Below are 20,406 nucleotides of genomic sequence, written 5' to 3'. Positions count from 1 at the left end.
GTAGTTACTTTACAATTCAAAGGGATCGGCTTTCAGAAATTAATTCTCACTTTTTAAAAATCATTTTAGGAAAGCCCAAGAAGACGACAAGAAAGTGGTTTTAGCTGGATGTGTTCCACAAGCCCAGCCTCGTCAAGACTACCTCAAAGGTCTGAGCATTATAGGGGTAAGAACATTTGTCAAATAGAAAAGACCTGTTAAGATTTTCATATTCATTTTCTTGCCCATAAGAGTCATGTAGTGTTGCTGTCTGAAGTTTTATATTAACTTGTTGGTTAGATGGGTCTCGGCTATGGGCAATATCTTGTGTTTAAAAAAAAGAGATTTTCACACAATTTTTCAATGCCAACAACTAGACTTTCTTCCTTTCTTCTATTGGGAAAGCCTAGAGTTCAGTCCCTCTCTAAACCTTTTCGCTTTGTGGTTACATTTCACTATGGTTCAATGGATGCTTTGTGTCAAATACATTCTTGCACGTAATTGAGGTTTAGTCTGTTTGCAGAATTTAGTGTCAATGTCCTATGCAGCCTGCAGGGGGTGAAGGCAAGGATTAACTCCCCTACTTTAAATATAATCTTCTATGTTGTTGTTAGAAAGAAATACAGCTAGTTAAAGTCGAAATGCAAAAGAGACAATAGTGTATACATTTTATAGCTAGCACCTGTTTTTCATCACGTTTGGGTTTTTTTTACTTCTTGCCTTTGGGCAGAGTGACTGGGGAACGTGACAATTTTACTGTCTACTCAGGGCAACAGAAAGGGTTAATGCATCTGCGTCTGTGAGCTGTTAAACAGTTGGCATGCTTCACCCTGGTTGTAGACAGTGAGGATCCTGTGTATTGTAGTTTTTAAAGTGCTTTTGTATCCTTTGGGATGAAAAATAATGTATAACTGCATCAGCACTGAAAAATTGTCATGAAAATCGATGATATCAGGCGCAAAATACTAAGGATTTTTCATCAATTAAGTCTTTAAATAAAGACTAGATGTTTTTCTAAAATGCTTTTGTTGGGCCTATTGCAGTAATTGCAGAGTGAAGTTTTGTGACTTGCATTATGCAGGTCAGAGCAAATAGTACTACAGGTTCCTTCTGGCATTAAAAGGTATTAAATGTATTAATTAAAATATACTCATCCTCACTTAGCTCTCATGAGGATAAACCGAAACTAATCTTTTAACTTCCTTGTTTTTTTTAAAGTCATGTTGGGTGAGTAAAAAGAGTTCTTACAAAGCCAAGTAGGAAGTAGAACATAAACTAGATAGGCTTTTTAATTATAATTTTCCATTAAGATAGTTTCTGTGCTTATTGCACTATTTGACACAACCGTTTTACAGCTTCCCTCATATTACTATGTATACTCAAAATATGTTAACCAACCACCCACTCATAGAAATGTAGAGTTGAAAGGGACTTCAAGAGGTCATCTAGTCCATTCCCCGCACTGAGACATATATAGGGATCAATTGAGTCTACGTACAATCCTATACAGTAGGTCAAGGGGATGTAAAGTGCCCCCTTACTCTCTTTTATATGCAGGCTGCTTTGCGGGTCACAATTTGGTGGGGAAAACCTCTCCAGGGCCACTGTTCTCATATCTGTGCAAATGGATGGGAGTAAAACAACCTTTGACTCTGTCACCCTCAGTGCAGCAGCCAGTTTGGTACTGCTCACTTCCTCCATGCAGCAAAGGAGCAGCAAGAACTGAGTTGTGACTGAGTCCCTACTCTGCCCCTGGAGCACATAATTATGTGATCTGTGCCAATCTAGCCTGTAGTAAATGTACAAAAATCTGTACATAAAAAGACATAGACTAGTAAGGAAAGCATATACTGGATTAAAAAAAAAAAAAAAGAATGGCCTATATCCTCTGACCTAGATTGTGATTTGTGATACGCTGTGTCAATTTTTGAGCATCCAACCGGAGGAACTGATTTCTAAAGGGTGATAAATGCTTTTCTGAAAATCAGACCTCTTCACTTCATCTTAAGTTGGGCTCCCAGAATTACAAGTTACTAATGAAAATATTTTCCATTTTGGATTTAAAACAGACAAATGTCTATTAAAAGTTAACTAAAGCGATTAACACACTGCCCCCAAATCATTGGAATTGGCCTTGGAAACATTGAAATGATGTTCACAATAAAGATGATAATTATAAAGATAACAGCAGTGTGCATTAAAGTTATAGTACCATAAACATAGGATATCGTAAGTACACAAAGCTCTTGTTCTATAGACCTAAATCTTCAAAAGAGATTCTCCCTTTATCTCTTCTGTATTATGCTTTTGTCCCCCCGTCCCCCGTTCCCCCCCCCCCCCACACACACACACATTGGGTCTCACAGAAAAGTGTGGTTTTTCCCTCCGGCTAGTATACAATATTATTTAGTGTTAAGTTCCTCAAATAGAGGATTAAAAGTGCAGTAATGTCAATGCAGACTAAGGAACAATACATTTTGACATACTAATGTTTTTAAAAAGTGAGACTCAGCATCCTATTGTAGTAAAATATTCTTTTAAAAAGGCAGTTGTAATGAGACTGAGAATTTGGAAGTGTTTTGTTGGCAACTTCATGCTGATTCAGCTATGAAAATGTAAATGTTATAAGGAAGCAGTTGTGAAAACTTTGCTTTACCACCAGGTGTTTTTGTTGGTCTCATCCATGTGTTGAGTAATAGAAATTTGATTTGTCATCAGTTACATAAGCTGTACTATATTTTAAGCAATGTTGTCTGAGAATGTGGTTTCTTGCTAACAATTATAAGTCTCTTGGGATAACTTTGTAGAGAGACAGTGTGTCAGAGTAGAGTTCCCTTGGAAAATGTTGGTCTGGGTATGACGAAGGTTGAATGAGGAAGTTACAGTATTTGTGTAACTACCAGTAAGACTATGGCAATCGAGGGCTTCTTTTAATCAGTGCCTTGAATATACAGAACTAGACTTTAAAGTCATTTCTTTTGGATGATATATTTGTGTATTCACACACACACATATATAGTAGCATTGCATTTTTAACTGACTTGTAACAATGCCCTTTGAAACAGTGTACTGAGAGTTTAAATTCTTCATATTGATGTGATAGTCTAAACCAGTGTGATACATTGGATTATATTTTTCTGAGAACATTTAAAGTCCTACAGTTTACACAGTAGATTCCACTTAATAGCAATCCTGGTAATAGCAGCTTGTGGTTATTGGCAACATAGTAATCAGAAACCAATCCCATCCCATTAATATCAGTGTTAATGGGATTTGGATGATTAGCAACAGGTATGCCGCTTAAGAACAACTTTATTTAGAGAGGAGGTCCTACCTGTATTCTGTTTCCTGCCTCTGAGCATGCATAACTGAGCGCTTCCACTGTGTGCCATGGCTTCCAAACGTGTGAACCTGTCTCTTGCTGATAAAGTTCAGGTGCTGGAGGCCCTACATGAGCCCACTGCTAAGCAAGTGAGAGTAGCCAAGAGGTTTGTTTTCTCAGTGTGTTGTTTTGTGCATTGAGAACAACAGCCATAACATTTTATAGGAGCACAGGAACAGCACAGAATGAGGCTGTCAGCGCCAACGTGAGGGAAAGGAGGTAGCTGTTGGTCAAGCCCTGTGGCTCTGGTTTCAGCATACGCTTAGCCACGGTGCTCGACTCTTCTGGCCAATGCTGAAAAAGAAGGCAAGTCACCTAGTGGTAGAGCCTAGGAAGGACACTAACGCTGAAGGTGGCAGGCTTAGTAAGTGGAAAGCTGGGCACAACATGATTCAGCGCAAAGAGCATGGCAAGAAAGATAGGTGCTGACCTTTTCAGAAGCCACTGAATGGTGGGCAGACATCCTCCCCAGCATGCTCGAGCAGTACCAGCCACATGACATTTTCATTGCTTATGAGACGGGTGCTTTCCTGACAGAGGCTTTGGCATGCTAAAAGAAGGGTTTACAGGAAGGGGTGGGGGGGGGATTGCCATTAATTGGAAGTAGTGCAAACATGGGTGGCACGGAGAAACAGCCTCTCAGGGTGATCAGAAAGAGCAAGTTCCCTTGTTGTTTCCCTAAGGACCACTCAGAGCTGTCTGTGATCTACAAAAACTCAGCCAGGGCATGAATGACTAGTTTGTTGTTTGAAGAGTAATTTAAGAACTGGAATAGAGAGCTGTGTCTACAAGACCAACCCATGTACCTTTTAATTGACAATTGCCCAGATCATTCAGCTCATGTAAAGCTATCACACATGGTGTTAAAATTCTTGCCTCCATGTGCAACCTCAGTCATGCAGCCAATGGGCATGGGTGTCATTAAAAACTCCAACAATCACTACTGTGCTCCTCTTAATGCTCACATTACTGCCTCTGTGGAAGCTGACCCACCCATATGGTATGATATGGATGTTTCAGAAACCCCCCCCCAAACCCTGTGATTGATGCACTTCAGCTTGCTAAGGAGTCATGGGTTGCTGTTCTCACACAGACTGTTCTAAACTGCTTCAGGAAGGGAGGGTTTTCATCAACAGAAATTGATGGTGTGGTGGGCATTCATGTTCCGGATGATGTTTCTGTTCCTGAAAATCTAACTGCAGAGGAATTTGAGGCCATTGTTTAGTTTGAGAGTCATTTGGAGATGGAAGATGAGCTTTCTGATTCCAAACTTCTGGAGACAGCAGTGGCTGTAAAGTACCAGCAGGCTTGTGAGGCACAAGAGGATCGTGCATCTGACGATAAACCTGAAGAACTTTCCCTCACAGAGCAGCTATGTGTGGTGGACATTTTTCTCAGGGTATTCCAGAGTCGGCTTTGAGAATGGCTATGAGCACGCACACAGAACTGAGAAGGATTTACAAGTGGAGATGGCAAAATGAGGAAACCAGACAACATTAAACAAATTTTGTTCTTAATTTTTATTTTTATCTATTTTATTAGTAAAAATCTCATGCTGCTTCAATTTGTGTGACACTAACTGTAATTACAGTACTGTTCAGCATACAAAGACTTATACTGTAAGTGTTTTATAAGTTTTCTTTAGGGTTTTCAAAAAACATTTTCTTTACACAGTGTTGTTAAATTTGTTCCACTTTACAGTATTTCTTGTGACACACAGCAAGCTGAAATGTCCTAAGTTTGTGCTAAGTATTGTGGTACACTGTAATTCAGTGTTTCTCAAACTGGGATCCTCCTACCTCTCCCTCCCAGCGCCTCCGGGGAACAGCTATTCAGCGGTGTGCAGGAGGCGCTGGGAGGGAGGGGGAGGAGCAGGGCCGGGGCGTGCTTGGGGGAGGGGGCAGAAAGAGGCATGGAAGAGGAGTGGCAGGGTTGGGCAGGGGCGGTGCCTTGGGGGAAGGGGTGGAGTGGAGGCAAGGCACTTCCCTCCTTAGCGGGAGGCTTGGGAGTCCGCGAAAATGTTTAAATCAAAACGGGGGGCCTTGGGTTGTTAACGTTTGAGAACCGCTGCTATAATATGTATCCATTACTGTTTGCCATGTTTGGTTTTCTTTAGTACTGAAAGTTAATAAACAGTTTCAGAACTATTGTTCTGGGCAATGTATCATTGTTCCATGCTCATTTTTCTATGTATCCCCCTGAAAACAGTGCCCTCTGCTTATTGGCAGCTTCTGGATAATAACAGCTTTTAGCTGGAACCAAGAGTGCTATTAAGTGAATCTACTGTATACTGGCATCTGTAAAATAAGGATAATACTTCCTTACCTTACAGGGGTTTACAAGGCTAGAATGCATTAATGTTTGTGAGGCTTACGCTCTGTGCCATCCTAGATAGAAGCCTTTACAAACATGAATTCCCAATGTGTATTTCAGGAAAGGAATAAATTGGGTTGAATTTTATGTGGAATGATTTTAAATGGCAAATCTGGTTGGAGAGCTATAAACCCAGCATATAGGTGCAGATTTGCTTTTCAACGCTGTGAAGAAGAGTGGTTTCATGCAGAGAGCTCTCTTAACACGTGCTGCTCAATTGATTGGCCTCTGGTTTAAATATCTGTTACTGCTTATTCAGGTAGATATGCTTGAGTCTGTAAAGCCAGGCTGCAAGGTGACTGTATTTCAAACACCGAAGTGTTCAGTCTGAAAATTTGGTGTGTAAATAGAAAGCAACGCTCTCAAAAGTGTCACTTCTAATAAACATTTCTATTTGTCCTATAATTAGTAGACTACAAAAAACCAGCAATATGATAGAACAATTTCTTGTTAACATTGTATTTAATGGTACATCAAAATATTTCATAGAAATTTCCAACCATGTTCACCTAGCAAGGGACATAAAAGGCAAAGTGTAGGTCCTTTACTTAATGGAAAAGAGAACTAATAATGGATGACATCAAGAAGGCTGAGGTGTTTAATGCCTCTTTTGCTTCAGTCTTCCCCGGAAAGGTTAATGGCGACCAGATATTCAACATAATTAATATTACCAACAAGGGAGAAGGAATCCAAGCCAAAATAGGGAAAGAACAGGTTAAAGATTATTTAGATAAGTTAGATATATTCAAGTCAGCGGGGTTTGATGAAGTTCATCCTAGGGCACTTAAGGAACTACCTGAAGCAATCTCGGAACTGCTAGCAATTATCTTTGAGAATTTATGGAGGATGGATGAGGTCCCAGAGGACTGGAAAAGGGCAAACATAATATCTATCTTTAAAAAGATAACTTTGCCCAGAAGTACCTATAGGGATGGTTCTTGTGCCTTCTGGCTTTTGCACTATCCTTGGATGTTCAAGGGCATTGCTGCCCCCAAACCCTTGCAGTTCCTTCTTACTGCCTGCAGCTAGAATTGGAGCATTCTGTGTGGTGATTTTCTTCACACAGTTTTTTCTCAGTTTCCCTGGGAATTTATTCTACCTGGTTCATTGTTAGTGTACTTAAAGTAGTACCCTTAGGTTTAGTTACAGTACGTCGGATAGATAGTTGCCCTAGATGATGCCCTCACTAGGGTTTAAACTTTGTCTGTCTTGTGGGGTAGCTATCCCCAATAGTGACCCCCCACACCTGATGTTTGTTGGGCACATTAAAGGTGCTTTATATGCAGGTTTTTTAAGAAGAGGACACAGTTGATGATAAACTAGCAGCTGAAACAGCATCTCTTCAGGCACTGGGGACCTCAGATTATCCAGCTTTTCTTCAGAGCCAACATGAAATGTGATACCTGGCTCAAGATTCACGGCTTTCCCTTGGAAGAAGGATGGATTATTCTCCTTCTTCGGGTCCTCTGAGGAAGAGGTCCCATAAGACCAATCGGGACCATTCCAGGACTCAGGGGGACTCCTGTTAGTCACCTCAGAGGAGTGCTGACTGGCACTTTGAGGCCTCTGGTATGCATGATGGAGCTGGTTCGTCTAACTGCTCCCCGGTATCATGCTCAGATCAGTTGGACTCTGTAATGTTGTCTGCGGTTCCCACCATGTGGTGTCCATTGAGTCCTGTAACAATGATGGCAGCATTGGCACTGACTGTCTCCACACTGTTGGCATATCCGGCAGCGTCAGACCTGCTCTTCCTTTATGCTCCTGATTCTCCTGTAGTTCAGAGGCTATCAGTTGCAGCGCCTTCTACATTGTCCCCTTCTGCTGCACCACTGGCACAGTCTGTTTGAGTTGCAGAGCTGTCTTGCTCATCTGCACTGCACTGCATTCTGCACCATCTGGGGCTCAGACTGCAAGGTTGCAGTCAACGTCCTTTGCGGTACTGAGAGGCTCATTGGCACAGACACTGTCTTTGACACCGATGATGTATGTATTACAGACCCCTTCGCTGGATTCAATGCTGACCTCGGTTTCAGCACCCTCGTTTGCTCAAGTGCTGGCTATAGGGCAATGTCTCTTCAGGAACCAATAGTATCAACTGCTCCTTGATCCTCAGCACCAGTGATGACTTCATATTGGGTTCCAGATGAGGCTGACCATTTATTTGCTTCCTCGGGGGTGGCTCCTCCATTCCCACTGGATGACTCCGAGGGCTCCTCAAGATCTTGTTTGGAGACTTCTTCCTCTTCCTTCTCACCATCAAAGCACTGTTCTCAATCCTTGGATCACCATCGGTACTGGCATCAGCACCATTCTAGCCGTAGAGATAGCAGTCCCTGGCCTACTACCTACTGGCCACCAATGCCCTACCACTATTCCCAGTGGCCTCTTTGGAGTGTGACTCAGTCTGGGAGTTCCCGCTCTTGATTCAGCCCAGGGAAGATGACGGATTACTGCTCCCTCTACTACACTTGCAGTCAGAGGTTATTCTTCCTGAGCTGGTCCAGTCTGACCCTCTCGTGCAGGTACCTGAACCTCTCCCCTTCACCACCTCCTCAGCCTCCATTGGTCCTCCTTTCTTTTTGGATGACCCTGCAATACCGGACTCTTCTTCACCAGTGCCTGATGACTCTGTCATACCAAGACCCTCTCAGGTATCTGTATCAGACTTTCGGGATCCAGACCGAGTACATGCAAGAGAACACACACATGTTGCTGGATATCCGCCAGTCCTCAGCCCCAGAGAGAGTAATTCTCCAGATAAATGAAGCCCTTTTGGAGCCTGCTAAATTCCTCTGGAATATCTATTTCATTCCTGCTTCCCAGCTAAGTGGTCTGAAAAGTGGTGTTATGTCCCCATGCAGGGCTTTGAGGCACAGGGAGTGAGTGCTGCCCTGTGTGTGCTGCTAGGCAGAGTTCTCTGGCTTTGTGCCCTGGGCATGTGCACACCCACTGGAATACATACCTGCACCCACATCACGAAGAGCAACAGTTACAATACAGGTAAGTAAAATCTTTTACATTCAAATTTTGAAGTAAGGCTGAGGATTAAATTACAGGAGGGTAAAGTTTCTTTTTATCTGTACATTGTGTAAAAGAGTCAGGCCCCTTTTAAAAATGCTCCAGGGGATATTATTGGGAGAGAAATCTTATATCAAGAAGTACTGTTTCCCTTATCAGAGGGGTAGCCGTGTTAGTCTGAATCTGTAAAAAGCAACAGAGGGTCCTGTGGCACCTTTAAGACTAACAGAAGTATTGGGAGCATAAGCTTTCATGGGTAAGAACCTCACTTCTTCAGATGCAAGTAATGGAAATCTCCAGAGGCAGGTATAATCTCCATACTGATTTATACCTGCCTCTGGAGATTTCCATTACTTGCATCTGAAGAAGTGAGGTTCTTACCCACGAAAGCTTATGCTCCCAATACTTCTGTTAGTCTTAAAGGTGCCACAGGACCCTCTGTTGTTTCCCTTAATATGAAGATGTCTCCTGATGGGGACTTCTGGTGTCCTTGGAGAGGTAAACCACTCAATCACACATGATTGATTGATTTTTGGTGCAGAGATTGTCATTATACATGCAAGTGAGTAGAGGAAAGAAAGTGATGTGTGAGTAACTAAAATAGTAATGATGAAAAAGGTATATAGTAGAATGAGTTGTGCTGTAATTACATATGATCATTTTATCTGTGTATTAACAAATTATTTTATTTTCAGTGACAACATAAAGAATATTCCAGTGTAGATATATTTTTCTAGGTCAAGTAAAATATTTTGTTCCACAGATTTTAAAATTGGAAGTCAACATCCTTTCTTCCTAAATGCATGGGACTCCAGCCAAGCAATTCCCTTTAATTTCAGTTAGAGGTACTTTATATTGGAGCCACATAGTGCAATACGCACCTTGAGTCTTGTCCTCCTGGTATCTCACTTGTCATCACTGTAGTATTGAAGTTCCAGTAACTTACATAAATCCTCTGGACATACACTTTCAAGAAATATATTTCTTGACCGTATCCCAAGAAAATGAAAGTGCAATGTACTGTGTTTTTTTTCTTTGAGCTCAACATATTGATTTTAAAAGGGTTTAAGAATTTCATAAGTGAATTTCCCCATTGCACAATAAGAGAAGGGCAGTGATCACAACTATTTTAGGTTAGGAATGCAACCAGGCTTCTTTTTTAATGCCCACAGTTTTAAAATTATCACGATTTGCTAAAACGTTTAACTCATGAGCTGAAATTTCCAGTTCTTGATCAATATTAAACAATTAATTTAAAAAAAAAATAAAATCTATTTTGGACTTTTGAGAGGTGTAGTTATGAAACCTAATTTGAAATATGTAATCAGGGTATTCTATAGAATGTATTTAGCTTAGAGTGTGATCTTAACTTTCGGAATTTCTTGCTTTTCTCTTTTCTTGCACTTTTTATCCAGGCCTGACCTAGCTTAGCTTACTAGCGCTGACAAGGTACTCTGTGTAACATTTCTGCAGACCTTAAAGACTGTGTAAAAGAAGCTCATGGATCCTTTTTTATCCTATTAAAGAGAAGTTATTTTTTCTGCTGGGAAATAGAAAACAAATGTTTCAGTATAGGTGAATAGAATCATCTGTTCTCTGCCCAAGACAAAATAATACTACACAACACTATCCTAAGTGGAAATATAACCAAAAACGATTTTAGTTTCTTCCACACTACTGAATGAAATACATGTGAAACAAGAATTTTTCAGATCCATCAAAACAGCTTAGTTTATTGATCTTCTGGTCCTTTTTTTCAGGTTCAGCAAATAGACCGTGTAGTAGAAGTTGTGGAGGAAACTATTAAAGGTAAGCCTTACAATTGAAATAACTGCCGTTCTGCTGAATGCTGTGAGCTTTATTTAATAGACACACTGTGACATGTTCCACACCATTCTGTTTTTGTTTTGATCAGATAAGTAAATGAAGGATTTTCTGTTCATGTAATGATGCACTATGCAATGTATGCATCGCAAAAGTAATGGTTGCAAAGATAAAATATGATGAGGTCTGTGGGTTACTAGATTTTAAAGTGGAAGATTCTTTGGACACATTTTAAAAATCCTTTTTACCTATCTAAATAGGATAGATGGATTGTGTTTGTGTTGTTTATGATCCCTTGCTCTGTGTAGATCATCTTACTTAGTGCTATAAACTCATTATCATACCTTTTGAACTCTCACAGTTTCTGTTTATTTAGATATTTCGTCTCATTTCTACAAGCTTTCTTGAACAGGGCAGCTAAACAATCTATTGGTTTAGTGGTTCTTGTGTAACTATGTTGGTTGTTCACTCTTGCTGTGTTCATGTATATACACAAAATATTTTGCAGTGAAGTATTGTAAAGAGTGCATTGTTTCTTCAGTCTGACTGGTGAACATTCATTATTTAATCAATTTGTCTGGTTCTTTCTGGGCTACATGACATTGTCTCCATTACCAATCAGGTTGTAAAATTACTGTTGCATGAAGCATTCAAACTACATGGCTCAGCCTAAGTGGCTGTGCTTTTAATGTAAACAAGCAGCTGGTCCATGAGATGTTGTCTCTAACTTTTGTTCTTGAGTACGATAAGTTTTTGGAGCAGAGCATGAAAATGCATAAACCAAACTAAGTAAAGAAGCTGCTTCTATTAAGAGATTATGTAGTGTAGTTTAAAGGTTCTACAAAGTATAATTTGAGTGGCTGAATAAGATAACACTTGTACTGCTTTCGTCTTGTTTTTAAAATAAAAACTGCCCCCTTAGGTACTCCCAACCAAAACACAGTACAGTTTGCTATTACTTTAATTGACATCATTTGTCATAACATAAGACTGCAAAGCAGATTCCCTAAAAAAAAAAAAAAAAAAAAAAAAAAAAGATTCTGCCTGCCTCATTCACCTTGACCTGTACTTTAGTCTGTGAGTACTGCCACTGAAGTCTGTAAAATGACTTGGACAGTAAAGTACTACTCAAACTTTCAGTGCACCTACCCATGGGATAATGTACTACCCACTGAGAGTAGGGGTGGCAGAATTGGGCCTCGTATGTTGGGGCAGAGCGACAGAATAAGCTTTTTATGGAGTTTTTTTTTGTTCCTGCTTTCGTTCTCATAACATACTGAAAATAGAAACATTATAGTTCTCTGTGGTGATCTTTTGGTACTTGCTGGCATTAAATGAGTAAGTCATTGCCTCAGGAGCATCATGCTGCTCTTGGTAACCTGTTAGGAAGTTTAGCTGCTGTGTCATCCAGAATTAGTGTCTTGCATCTTAATGAGATGATCCATCTGCTGGTGTAGATAAGACCATTAAAATTCTGATAGGAAGCACCATGATTTTTATAAAGTACACATAGCTTCAAATCTCTGATTTTCTGTGTGTGTTTTTGTTTTTGTTTTTAGTTTTGTTTTTTAGGGAGTCAGAATAAGATTATCACTTAAGTCTGGCTTGAAAGCAAGCTAGGAAATTTGTGGCAATGGCAAAAATGATTTGATTCTAATTTATTTAAAAATTGTAATTCACTGTTGATATTGCATTTGTGAAGTGTTGCTGTTCATTGAAATACCAGTTTTGAAGCTTCTTGTAAAAATGTCCATATATAAAATTAAACTTTAAAAAGTGAGAATTATGGAAACAGAGTTTAGAGAGACTGTGCATAACCTCGGGACTCAGTTCCCTTGCTGCTTATCCTAATTACGAATTGGATAGAAAGGATTAATTGGGCTGTTGAATTCGATAGATGATGCCAGTCCCTTCTGGGGTTTTTTTTCAGAAGGGAGTGGGGCTCAGAGTTTATCAAAGATTTACTGGAGAATACAAACTGTAAAAGTAAAATGCTTAACATAAATCTAACAGAAACTAAGGGACATTAAAAGGGACATTGGCAAGTACATTTAGATGCCAAATATAGATGATGTAAAAAGCTGGTTTTTGCAAAAGTCTTAACACCAATAGAAGTGTTTCCATGTAATTAGAAAAAGGATTTCAAAGGGAAATTATTTTAAAGGAATAATATTCCTCTGCATATTTGAAACCCAAATATTGGAGCATTCTGCCAAAATATGAGAATGAATGTGTGAATCTGGTTAGATACTTATATAAAGAGAGTGAAATTGACTAGGGCATTTTCATTTCCAAGCTAAGTGAAATACAGCAAATAAAAGCATAATTGGTGAAGAGTAACTTAGACTTTTTTAATATGTAAAAATTAAAATACCTAATAAGTTATAAATAATACAAGCAAATTCAAATGTAACTCAAATGTCTTTGTAAGGCTGTTGTGCCATCTGTTACAACTTTTGGTGCCTCAGCCTTAGAGAAAAGTATAGGGGTGGAACAAAAATGCAACAAAACTGTGAGGTCCGATTTCTGAGTAAATTAATGTCACAGCCTTGGTTATTGTGATGTAATTTAGTTGGGCTATTTTAAAAAGGAAAATGAAAAGATTTCATGGATGTTGTACTCTCTTGTTGAAAATTCATGGAGGAGTGGCTAAATGTTTCATAAAAAAAATCGATGTATATTTCCCTGACTGAACAGATTTTATTGATTGATTGCAAACCTCTCTAGGTTCATTCACAATCCAGAGAACTCATTGCTAGGTAGGTCCCATCCCATCATCCATAAAAGCTATAAATATTGATGGCTTGAGAGGCATTGGAGACAGCTATATAGCTATAGCTGCAGCAACCCCATTTGAGCTGCTTCTACCTTCAGAAGTGAATGAGGGATGCTCCTGCTTCTATCTGAAGAATTTTTTTCTCCACAAACTTGAATAATGTTTACTCTGGATATCGAAATTGAATAAACTTACAGAACACAGCAGCAGGGCTCTATAGGACAGCATGTCAGATATAGACATCAGCATTCTTATGCAGTCTGAAAATATTTTTCATACAGTTCACAGAGAGATTGTCCCAGCACCAGTTTCCAGAGTAGTAGTCTTCATAGATTGAGTCCATGCTTGCTCAGGTTCCACTCTGAAGGGGTTATTTCTGAGATTTTTCTTTGACTTCTTGAGCTGAAATAGTACAAAATACATGGATCCTGAAGGTGATATGAAAAAATAAACCTGATAAAATGTCAGCAGTCTCCCCTGACCACCAGCACAATCATTTCCTCTTCAATTAAACTAAACTAAAAAAAAAAAAAAAAAAAAAAAGCTCTATTAGTGAGTTCAAAACCTGCATGAATTAAGAACAATCACTGTACCCCCAGAAGAGGATAATTTCTGTGGAAATTAGTCCAAATTCTTTCTACTAGACTGGAGGCTTTTATTTTCAGTCTGGTCTCTCACTGTTTAAATCCTAGTCAGGAAGTCCAGGTTTAGGCCTTGTCTACACTACAGAGTTTTGTCAACGCAAGTTTTGCTGACATACAGCCATCGCTTTATTTAAACCATTGTTGCATGTCCACGCTATACTCCTTGTGTTGGCAGAACACATCCACGTTAGCAACTCTTGCATTGACACAGAGAGCAGTGCATTGTGGGGTAACTATCCCACTGTGCAATTGGCCACACGGTGCTTTGGGAAGGGTTTGCAGTGCCTCATGGAGCAGGTACAGCATCACATGATGCAGGTTTCTCAATCCCATCATTCCATGGGCATTCTACTAGATTGCCAGCTGCTTTTCAACTAAAGTTTGGGGGGGAAAGGGAGAGTGTGTGTGTGTGTGTTGGGGGAGAGTGAGTGTGTCGGCATGCTGTCTCTTTAAGTTCAGACAGCAGCCGGAAGCAACCAATCCTGAGGCGGGGAAGGGGGACACTCCCAACATCAGCCCCCACCTCCCTCCCTGGCTCTGCTGTGCTCCCTCCCCCAGCAGCAGCCTGCTTGCCTGACAGCCGGTGCATTGCTAGTGCCGGGGAGAGCAGGATTTCAAGTTAATGTTTTGATTCTGTGATTCCCTGCAAGTTCTCCAGAGCCTTCTCTCTCCACAGACCAATGATCCAACCCTCCCCTGTCGTCCAGGCAGGAGCTATGTGAGCTCTCCACGCTGAGCAGTTTCAGAACTTCCTGGCACTTAAAGGGGAGGGTGCATGCCTGTGTAGCAGGATGCAGGACAGAAGAGTTCAAAAAAGTGAGCAGAGCAGTCACGGTGGGCATTGTGGGATATCTCCTGGAGGCCAGTTATGGTGACATAATGAATGCAGTGTCTACACTGACGCTTTGTCACTCTAACTTTGCCGCAAAAAGTTCTGTGCCTCTCGTCAAGCGGTTGTGGTTTTTTTGTCAGCAAAACAGGAGAGTTTTGCCACCAAAAGTAGCATTGTAGTGTGTACATCTCCACTGGTTTGTCGACAAAAACTGCCTTTTGCTGACAAAACTGTGTAGTGAAGACAAGGCCTCAGAGGGAAGACTTATCCTACTGATTTGAAAAATAGACCCCCAAAGATGGTCTTTGCTTCATAGACTTGAAAATAATATATTTGCATGTTCCTAACGGCCACTTCAGCTTTCTGTATTTTAGAAATAGACTCCAAACATTTGTATGATGTAGCTTTACTTTTTGGCTTACCTTCGGTCCTCTCAAGTCTCCAAGATACAAGACAAGATTCACATTTGTCGTCATATCAACAGCCTATTGAGGAAGCTATGTTGACAGAGTTGCGTTCAAGAGACAGTTGCCTTCAACTCTTACATCACCTCGGCTTTTATCACAACTCTTAAAAGTGCCTTAATTCCTTCTATAATCTCTTTCAACTGACTGTGAAATTTCTTACTTCTCATAGTATTATTCTGTTGTGTCTGGTAAATTCTGGAAACTATACCATGTAAAGGACCATTTCCAAAGCATTCCATTAGTACCATATGACTATATCTGCAGCTTCTTGGAATCCGCTTATCCTGTGTGGCTACTGTACAGCAGAATACACTTAAGTTTTGATAACTTCCGTGTTTTTGTATTCCAGAATTGTAATTTTTATTGTCAAAGCTTGTATCAAATGATATTTGTACTCAAGCAAAAACCTCTCCCCATGGAAGAGACCAGTCACTTGAATTTATTCTTATCCCATAAGACAAGTAATAGAAAATTTCTCAGTGACTTGTTTCCAGCAAGATGTAACCAGGATTCATCAGATTGCCAGGCACCAGAAATGGTTCCAAGAGCATGCAGATTCAATAATGAAGGAAAGAAAACTTTTTGTCTCCACCACAGCCATATCAGATCATAAGACTTTGAATACTCTCTATGCCACAGCAGTTGGACTTGGAGGACTTTTTACACCATTGACACTCCAACTTCTTTCCCAGACATGTAATCTGTCACAGCTCTGTATTCCAAGATGATCTGTGAAGATGACATAATGAATAGGGAAAAGGGTGGAATTACTGTGTCAGTGATCTAGGAGAGAATATGATCATATTATGTTAATGCTTTCATGAACGAAATGCCTCTGTTTGCAGGTATTCACCCTGTAGAAACATTTGAAACTCATTTGGGGTCATCATTTTCAGCTGGTGGACCAATAAAGTAGGCCTTCCACACTGATGGGAGCCGCAGGATATCTGTATCTATGCTGGTCACATTTACAAGTCAACATTTTCTATATGATTGTAAAACCCTAATTTTTGTAATAGGGTGTGTGTGTGTGTGTGTGTGTGTGTGTAACGTTGTTTTAAAAAGTATATACAATGGTGGGCAAAGGAATAAGCTTTACACTCATTGTAGACTTGAAGGAGGGGCCGTAACTGCTAGCTCTTACCATATTTTTTAATTTTTAATTTCCACTTTTCACTAATTCAGACCCTTAAAGCCATTGTAGATGTTAAAGGTTGGGGTATTTCTTTTTCTTAGACATCAGCTTACTTTTAAATTTCCTCTTGAAGTTAAATTGTTCTGTGGGGGATATTTTCTTTTCTGTAGGGGCTAGAACTGTAGTATTCGTACACAATTTATTCCACTCTTGGGGCATGGGGAGACTATAAGTGCAGATTGAATCACATTGTGTCTGTCTGACGTTTTCACAAAATACAGTGTTATAATGGGTCACTGGACTTGATTGTTGAAAACAAGCAAAGGAAATTACTTCAGGCTTGAACCTTTCATACTTCACATAACCTCTCTAGCTTTCAGTCACATTGACCTGTCTGGTGAAGTAGCCCATCCATTCCTAGTTTAAATATTAACCAATGTTTGCCAACTGTTTAATTGACCTCATATGTTAACTAATTATGAATCACTGATAGTATTTTAGTAGTTCACCTAAAGGTGAGCATATAAGTGGGGTGTATATTGTATGTGCTAAAATATAGTATCCTTACTTATAAGATTGTCTAAATAATAAGTGTCTCTTTTGCCAGTACATTAAATAATAATTGCATGCGTTGTCTGATTTCACCGTTCTGATAATGTTTCAAGACTAAAATGTTCTCACCTTTCTACATCTTCATAATTGTTGGGGACAAGCAGCCTCACATTAAGAGAGATGCTGAAAGAATAAGAGCCAAAATAAAGAATAAAAACTGTAGGAGTCAGGCTGAGTTAAATGTAATATTTGTTGTACTGTCTGGAAAATTGGCAATTTGTGACTGAAGTTCAACTTGAGGAGGGATAGAAGCTGTTAGAGGAAGAGAGAGAGGGTGGGAGCTCTGCCAGCCCCCTAGAGAGAAAAGAGAAATAATGATAAGAGGAGGTGAAGTTAGGGGGGAAAGACAGAACAATTGTAGAGAGGAACAAATTGTGGGGAATTAGAGAGGCACAGAGCAGGAAGGAAGGACAGAGAAACTGTGTGTATATATAAGGAAGATAACACAAAAATGAATAAGCAGTGAGGCTTAAATGAATAAGCAGTGAGCAGGGTAGGAGAGATGTCCTGGAAGCCAAATTTAGGCTGCTAGGGAAGAGACTGAAATCCAGGACCTCTATGGTGGCATTTTCAGAAATGCTCCCAGTTCCACGCGCAGGGCCAGGTAGGCAGGCAGAGCTTCAGAGTCTCAATGCGTGGATGAGACGATGGTGTAGAGAGGAGGGGTTCACGTTCATTAGGAACTGGGGAAACTTCTGGGATGGGAGGAGCCTATACAGGAGAGATGGGCTCCACCTAAACCAAAGTGGAACCAGACTGCTGGCACTAAACATTAAAAAGGTTGTAGAGCAGTTTTTAAACTAGGAGATGGGGGAAAGCCGACTGCTGCAGAGGAGCGTGTGGATCGGACACAGACTTCCCTTAGGGGAGAGTCTGATGATAGAGAATCTCCAGGTTATAGTCAGGAGCAGAGGACTGAAAAGTATAATGTAAGGGCCGGATCAGATGATAAACAGCCACATAAAAAAGAATCTGACACATCAGAAAAAGACAGGCTAATAAACAGGGACAAGTTTTTAAAGTGCTTGTACACAAATGCCAGAAGTCTAAATAATAAGATGGGTGAACTAGAGTGCCTTGTGATAAAGGAGGATATAGATATAATAGGCATCACAGAAACCTGGTGGACTGAGAGCAATCAATGGGACACAATCATTCCGGGGTACAAAATATATCGGAAGGACAGAACAGGCCGTGCAGGGGGAGGAGTGGCACTATATGTTAAAGAAAGTGTAGATTCAAATGAAGTAAAAATCTTAAGCGAATCCACAGGTTCCATAGAGTCTCTATGGATAGAAATTTCATGCTCTAGTAAAAATATAACATTAGGTATCTATTATCGACCACCTGACCAGGACAGTAATAGTGATGATGAAATGCTAAGGGAAATTAGAGAGGCTATCAAAATTAAGAACCCAATAATAGTGGGGGATTTCAATTATCCCCATATTGACTGGGAACATTTCACTTCAGGACGAAATGCAGAGATAAAATTTCTCGATACTTTACTTCATGGAGCAGCTGGTACGGGAACCCACAAGGGGAGAGGCGACTCTAGATTTAATCCTGAGTGGAGCGCAGGAGCTGGTCCAAGAGGTAACTATAGCGGGACCGCTTGGAAATAGTGACCATAATACAATAGCATTCAACATCCCTGTGGTGGGAAGAACACCTCAACTGCCCAACACTGTGGCCTTTAATTTCAAAAGGGGGAACTATACAAAAATGAGGGGGTTAGTTAGACAAAAGTTAAAAGGTTCAGTGACTAAAGTGAAATCCCTGCAAGTTGCGTGGGCCCTTTTTAAAGACACCATAATAGAGGCTCAACTTCAATGTATACCCCAAATTAAGAAAAACAGTAAAAGAACTAAAAAAGAGCCACCGTGGCTTAACAACCATGTAAAAGAAGCAGTGAGAGATAAAAAGACTTCCTTTAAAAAGTGGAAGTCAAATCCTAGTGAGGCAAATAGAAAGGAGCACAAACACTGCCAACTTAAGTGCAAGAGTGTAATAAGAAAAGCCAAAGAGGAGTTTGAAGAACGGCTAGCCAAAAACTCCAAAGGTAATAACAAAATGTTTTTTAAGTACATCAGAAGCAGGAAGCCTGCTAAACAACCAGTGGGGCCCCTTGACGATGAAAATACAAAAGGAGCGCTTAAAGATGATAAAGTCATTGCGGAGAAACTAAATGGATTCTTTGCTTCAGTCTTCACGGCTGAGGATGTTAGGGAGATTCCCAAACCTGAGCTGAAAGTGGAAGTCAAATCCTAGTGAGGCAAATAGAAAGGAGCACAAACACTGCCAACTTAAGTGCAAGAGTGTAATAAGAAAAGCCAAAGAGGAGTTTGAAGAACGGCTAGCCAAAAACTCCAAAGGTAATAACAAAATGTTTTTTAAGTACATCAGAAGCAGGAAGCCTGCTAAACAACCAGTGGGGCCCCTTGACGATGAAAATACAAAAGGAGCGCTTAAAGATGATAAAGTCATTGCGGAGAAACTAAATGGATTCTTTGCTTCAGTCTTCACGGCTGAGGATGTTAGGGAGATTCCCAAACCTGAGCTGGCTTTTGTAGGTGACAAATCTGAGGAACTGTCACAGATTGAAGTATCACTAGAGGAGGTTTTGGAATTAATTGATAAACTCAACATTAACAAGTCACCGGGACCAGATGGCATTCACCCAAGAGTTCTGAAAGAACTCAAATGTGAAGTTGCGGAACTATTAACTAAGGTTTGTAACCTGTCCTTTAAATCGGCTTCGGTACCCAATGACTGGAAGTTAGCTAATGTAACGCCAATATTTAAAAAGGGCTCTAGGGGTGATCCCGGCAATTACAGACCGGTAAGTCTAACGTCGGTACCGGGCAAATTAGTTGAAACAATAGTAAAGAACAAAATTGTCAGACACATAGAAAAACATAAACTCTTGAGCAATAGTCAACATGGTTTCTGTAAAGGGAAATCGTGTCTTACTAATCTATTAGAGTTCTTTGAAGGGGTCAACAAACATGTGGACAAGGGGGATCCGGTGGACATAGTGTACTTAGATTTCCAGAAAGCCTTTGACAAGGTCCCTCACCAAAGGCTCTTACGTAAATTAAGCTGTCATGGGATAAAAGGGAAGGTCCTTTCATGGATTGAGAACTGGTTAAAGGACAGGGAACAAAGGGTAGGAATTAATGGTAAATTCTCAGAATGGAGAGGGGTAACTAGTGGTGTTCCCCAAGGGTCAGTCCTAGGACCTATCCTATTCAATTTATTCATAAATGATCTGGAGAAAGGGGTAAACAGTGAGGTGGCAAAGTTTGCAGATGATACTAAACTACTCAAGATAGTTAAGACCAAAGCAGATTGTGAAGAA

At 40.2% G+C, this 20,406-nt stretch overlaps 1 protein-coding gene across 1 annotated transcript in view; it reads left to right on the top strand.

Annotated features, from left to right (window-relative positions):
- The window catches only part of CDKAL1 (CDK5 regulatory subunit associated protein 1 like 1), a 645,112-nt gene that overhangs the window by 211,187 nt on the left and 413,519 nt on the right, over positions 1–20,406 (top strand). The window contains exons 6-7 of the mRNA XM_065398726.1: positions 70–166; positions 10,516–10,564. Coding sequence (XP_065254798.1) covers positions 70–166; positions 10,516–10,564 — 146 coding nt within the window. The remainder of the gene's footprint in view (positions 1–69; positions 167–10,515; positions 10,565–20,406) is intronic.

Source organism: Emys orbicularis, chromosome 2 (genome assembly GCF_028017835.1).
Source record: "Emys orbicularis isolate rEmyOrb1 chromosome 2, rEmyOrb1.hap1, whole genome shotgun sequence".
Lineage (NCBI taxonomy): Eukaryota > Metazoa > Chordata > Testudines > Emydidae > Emys > Emys orbicularis.
Note: the sequence above shows the minus strand (reverse complement) of the source record. Positions and strands in the feature narration are given on the sequence as shown.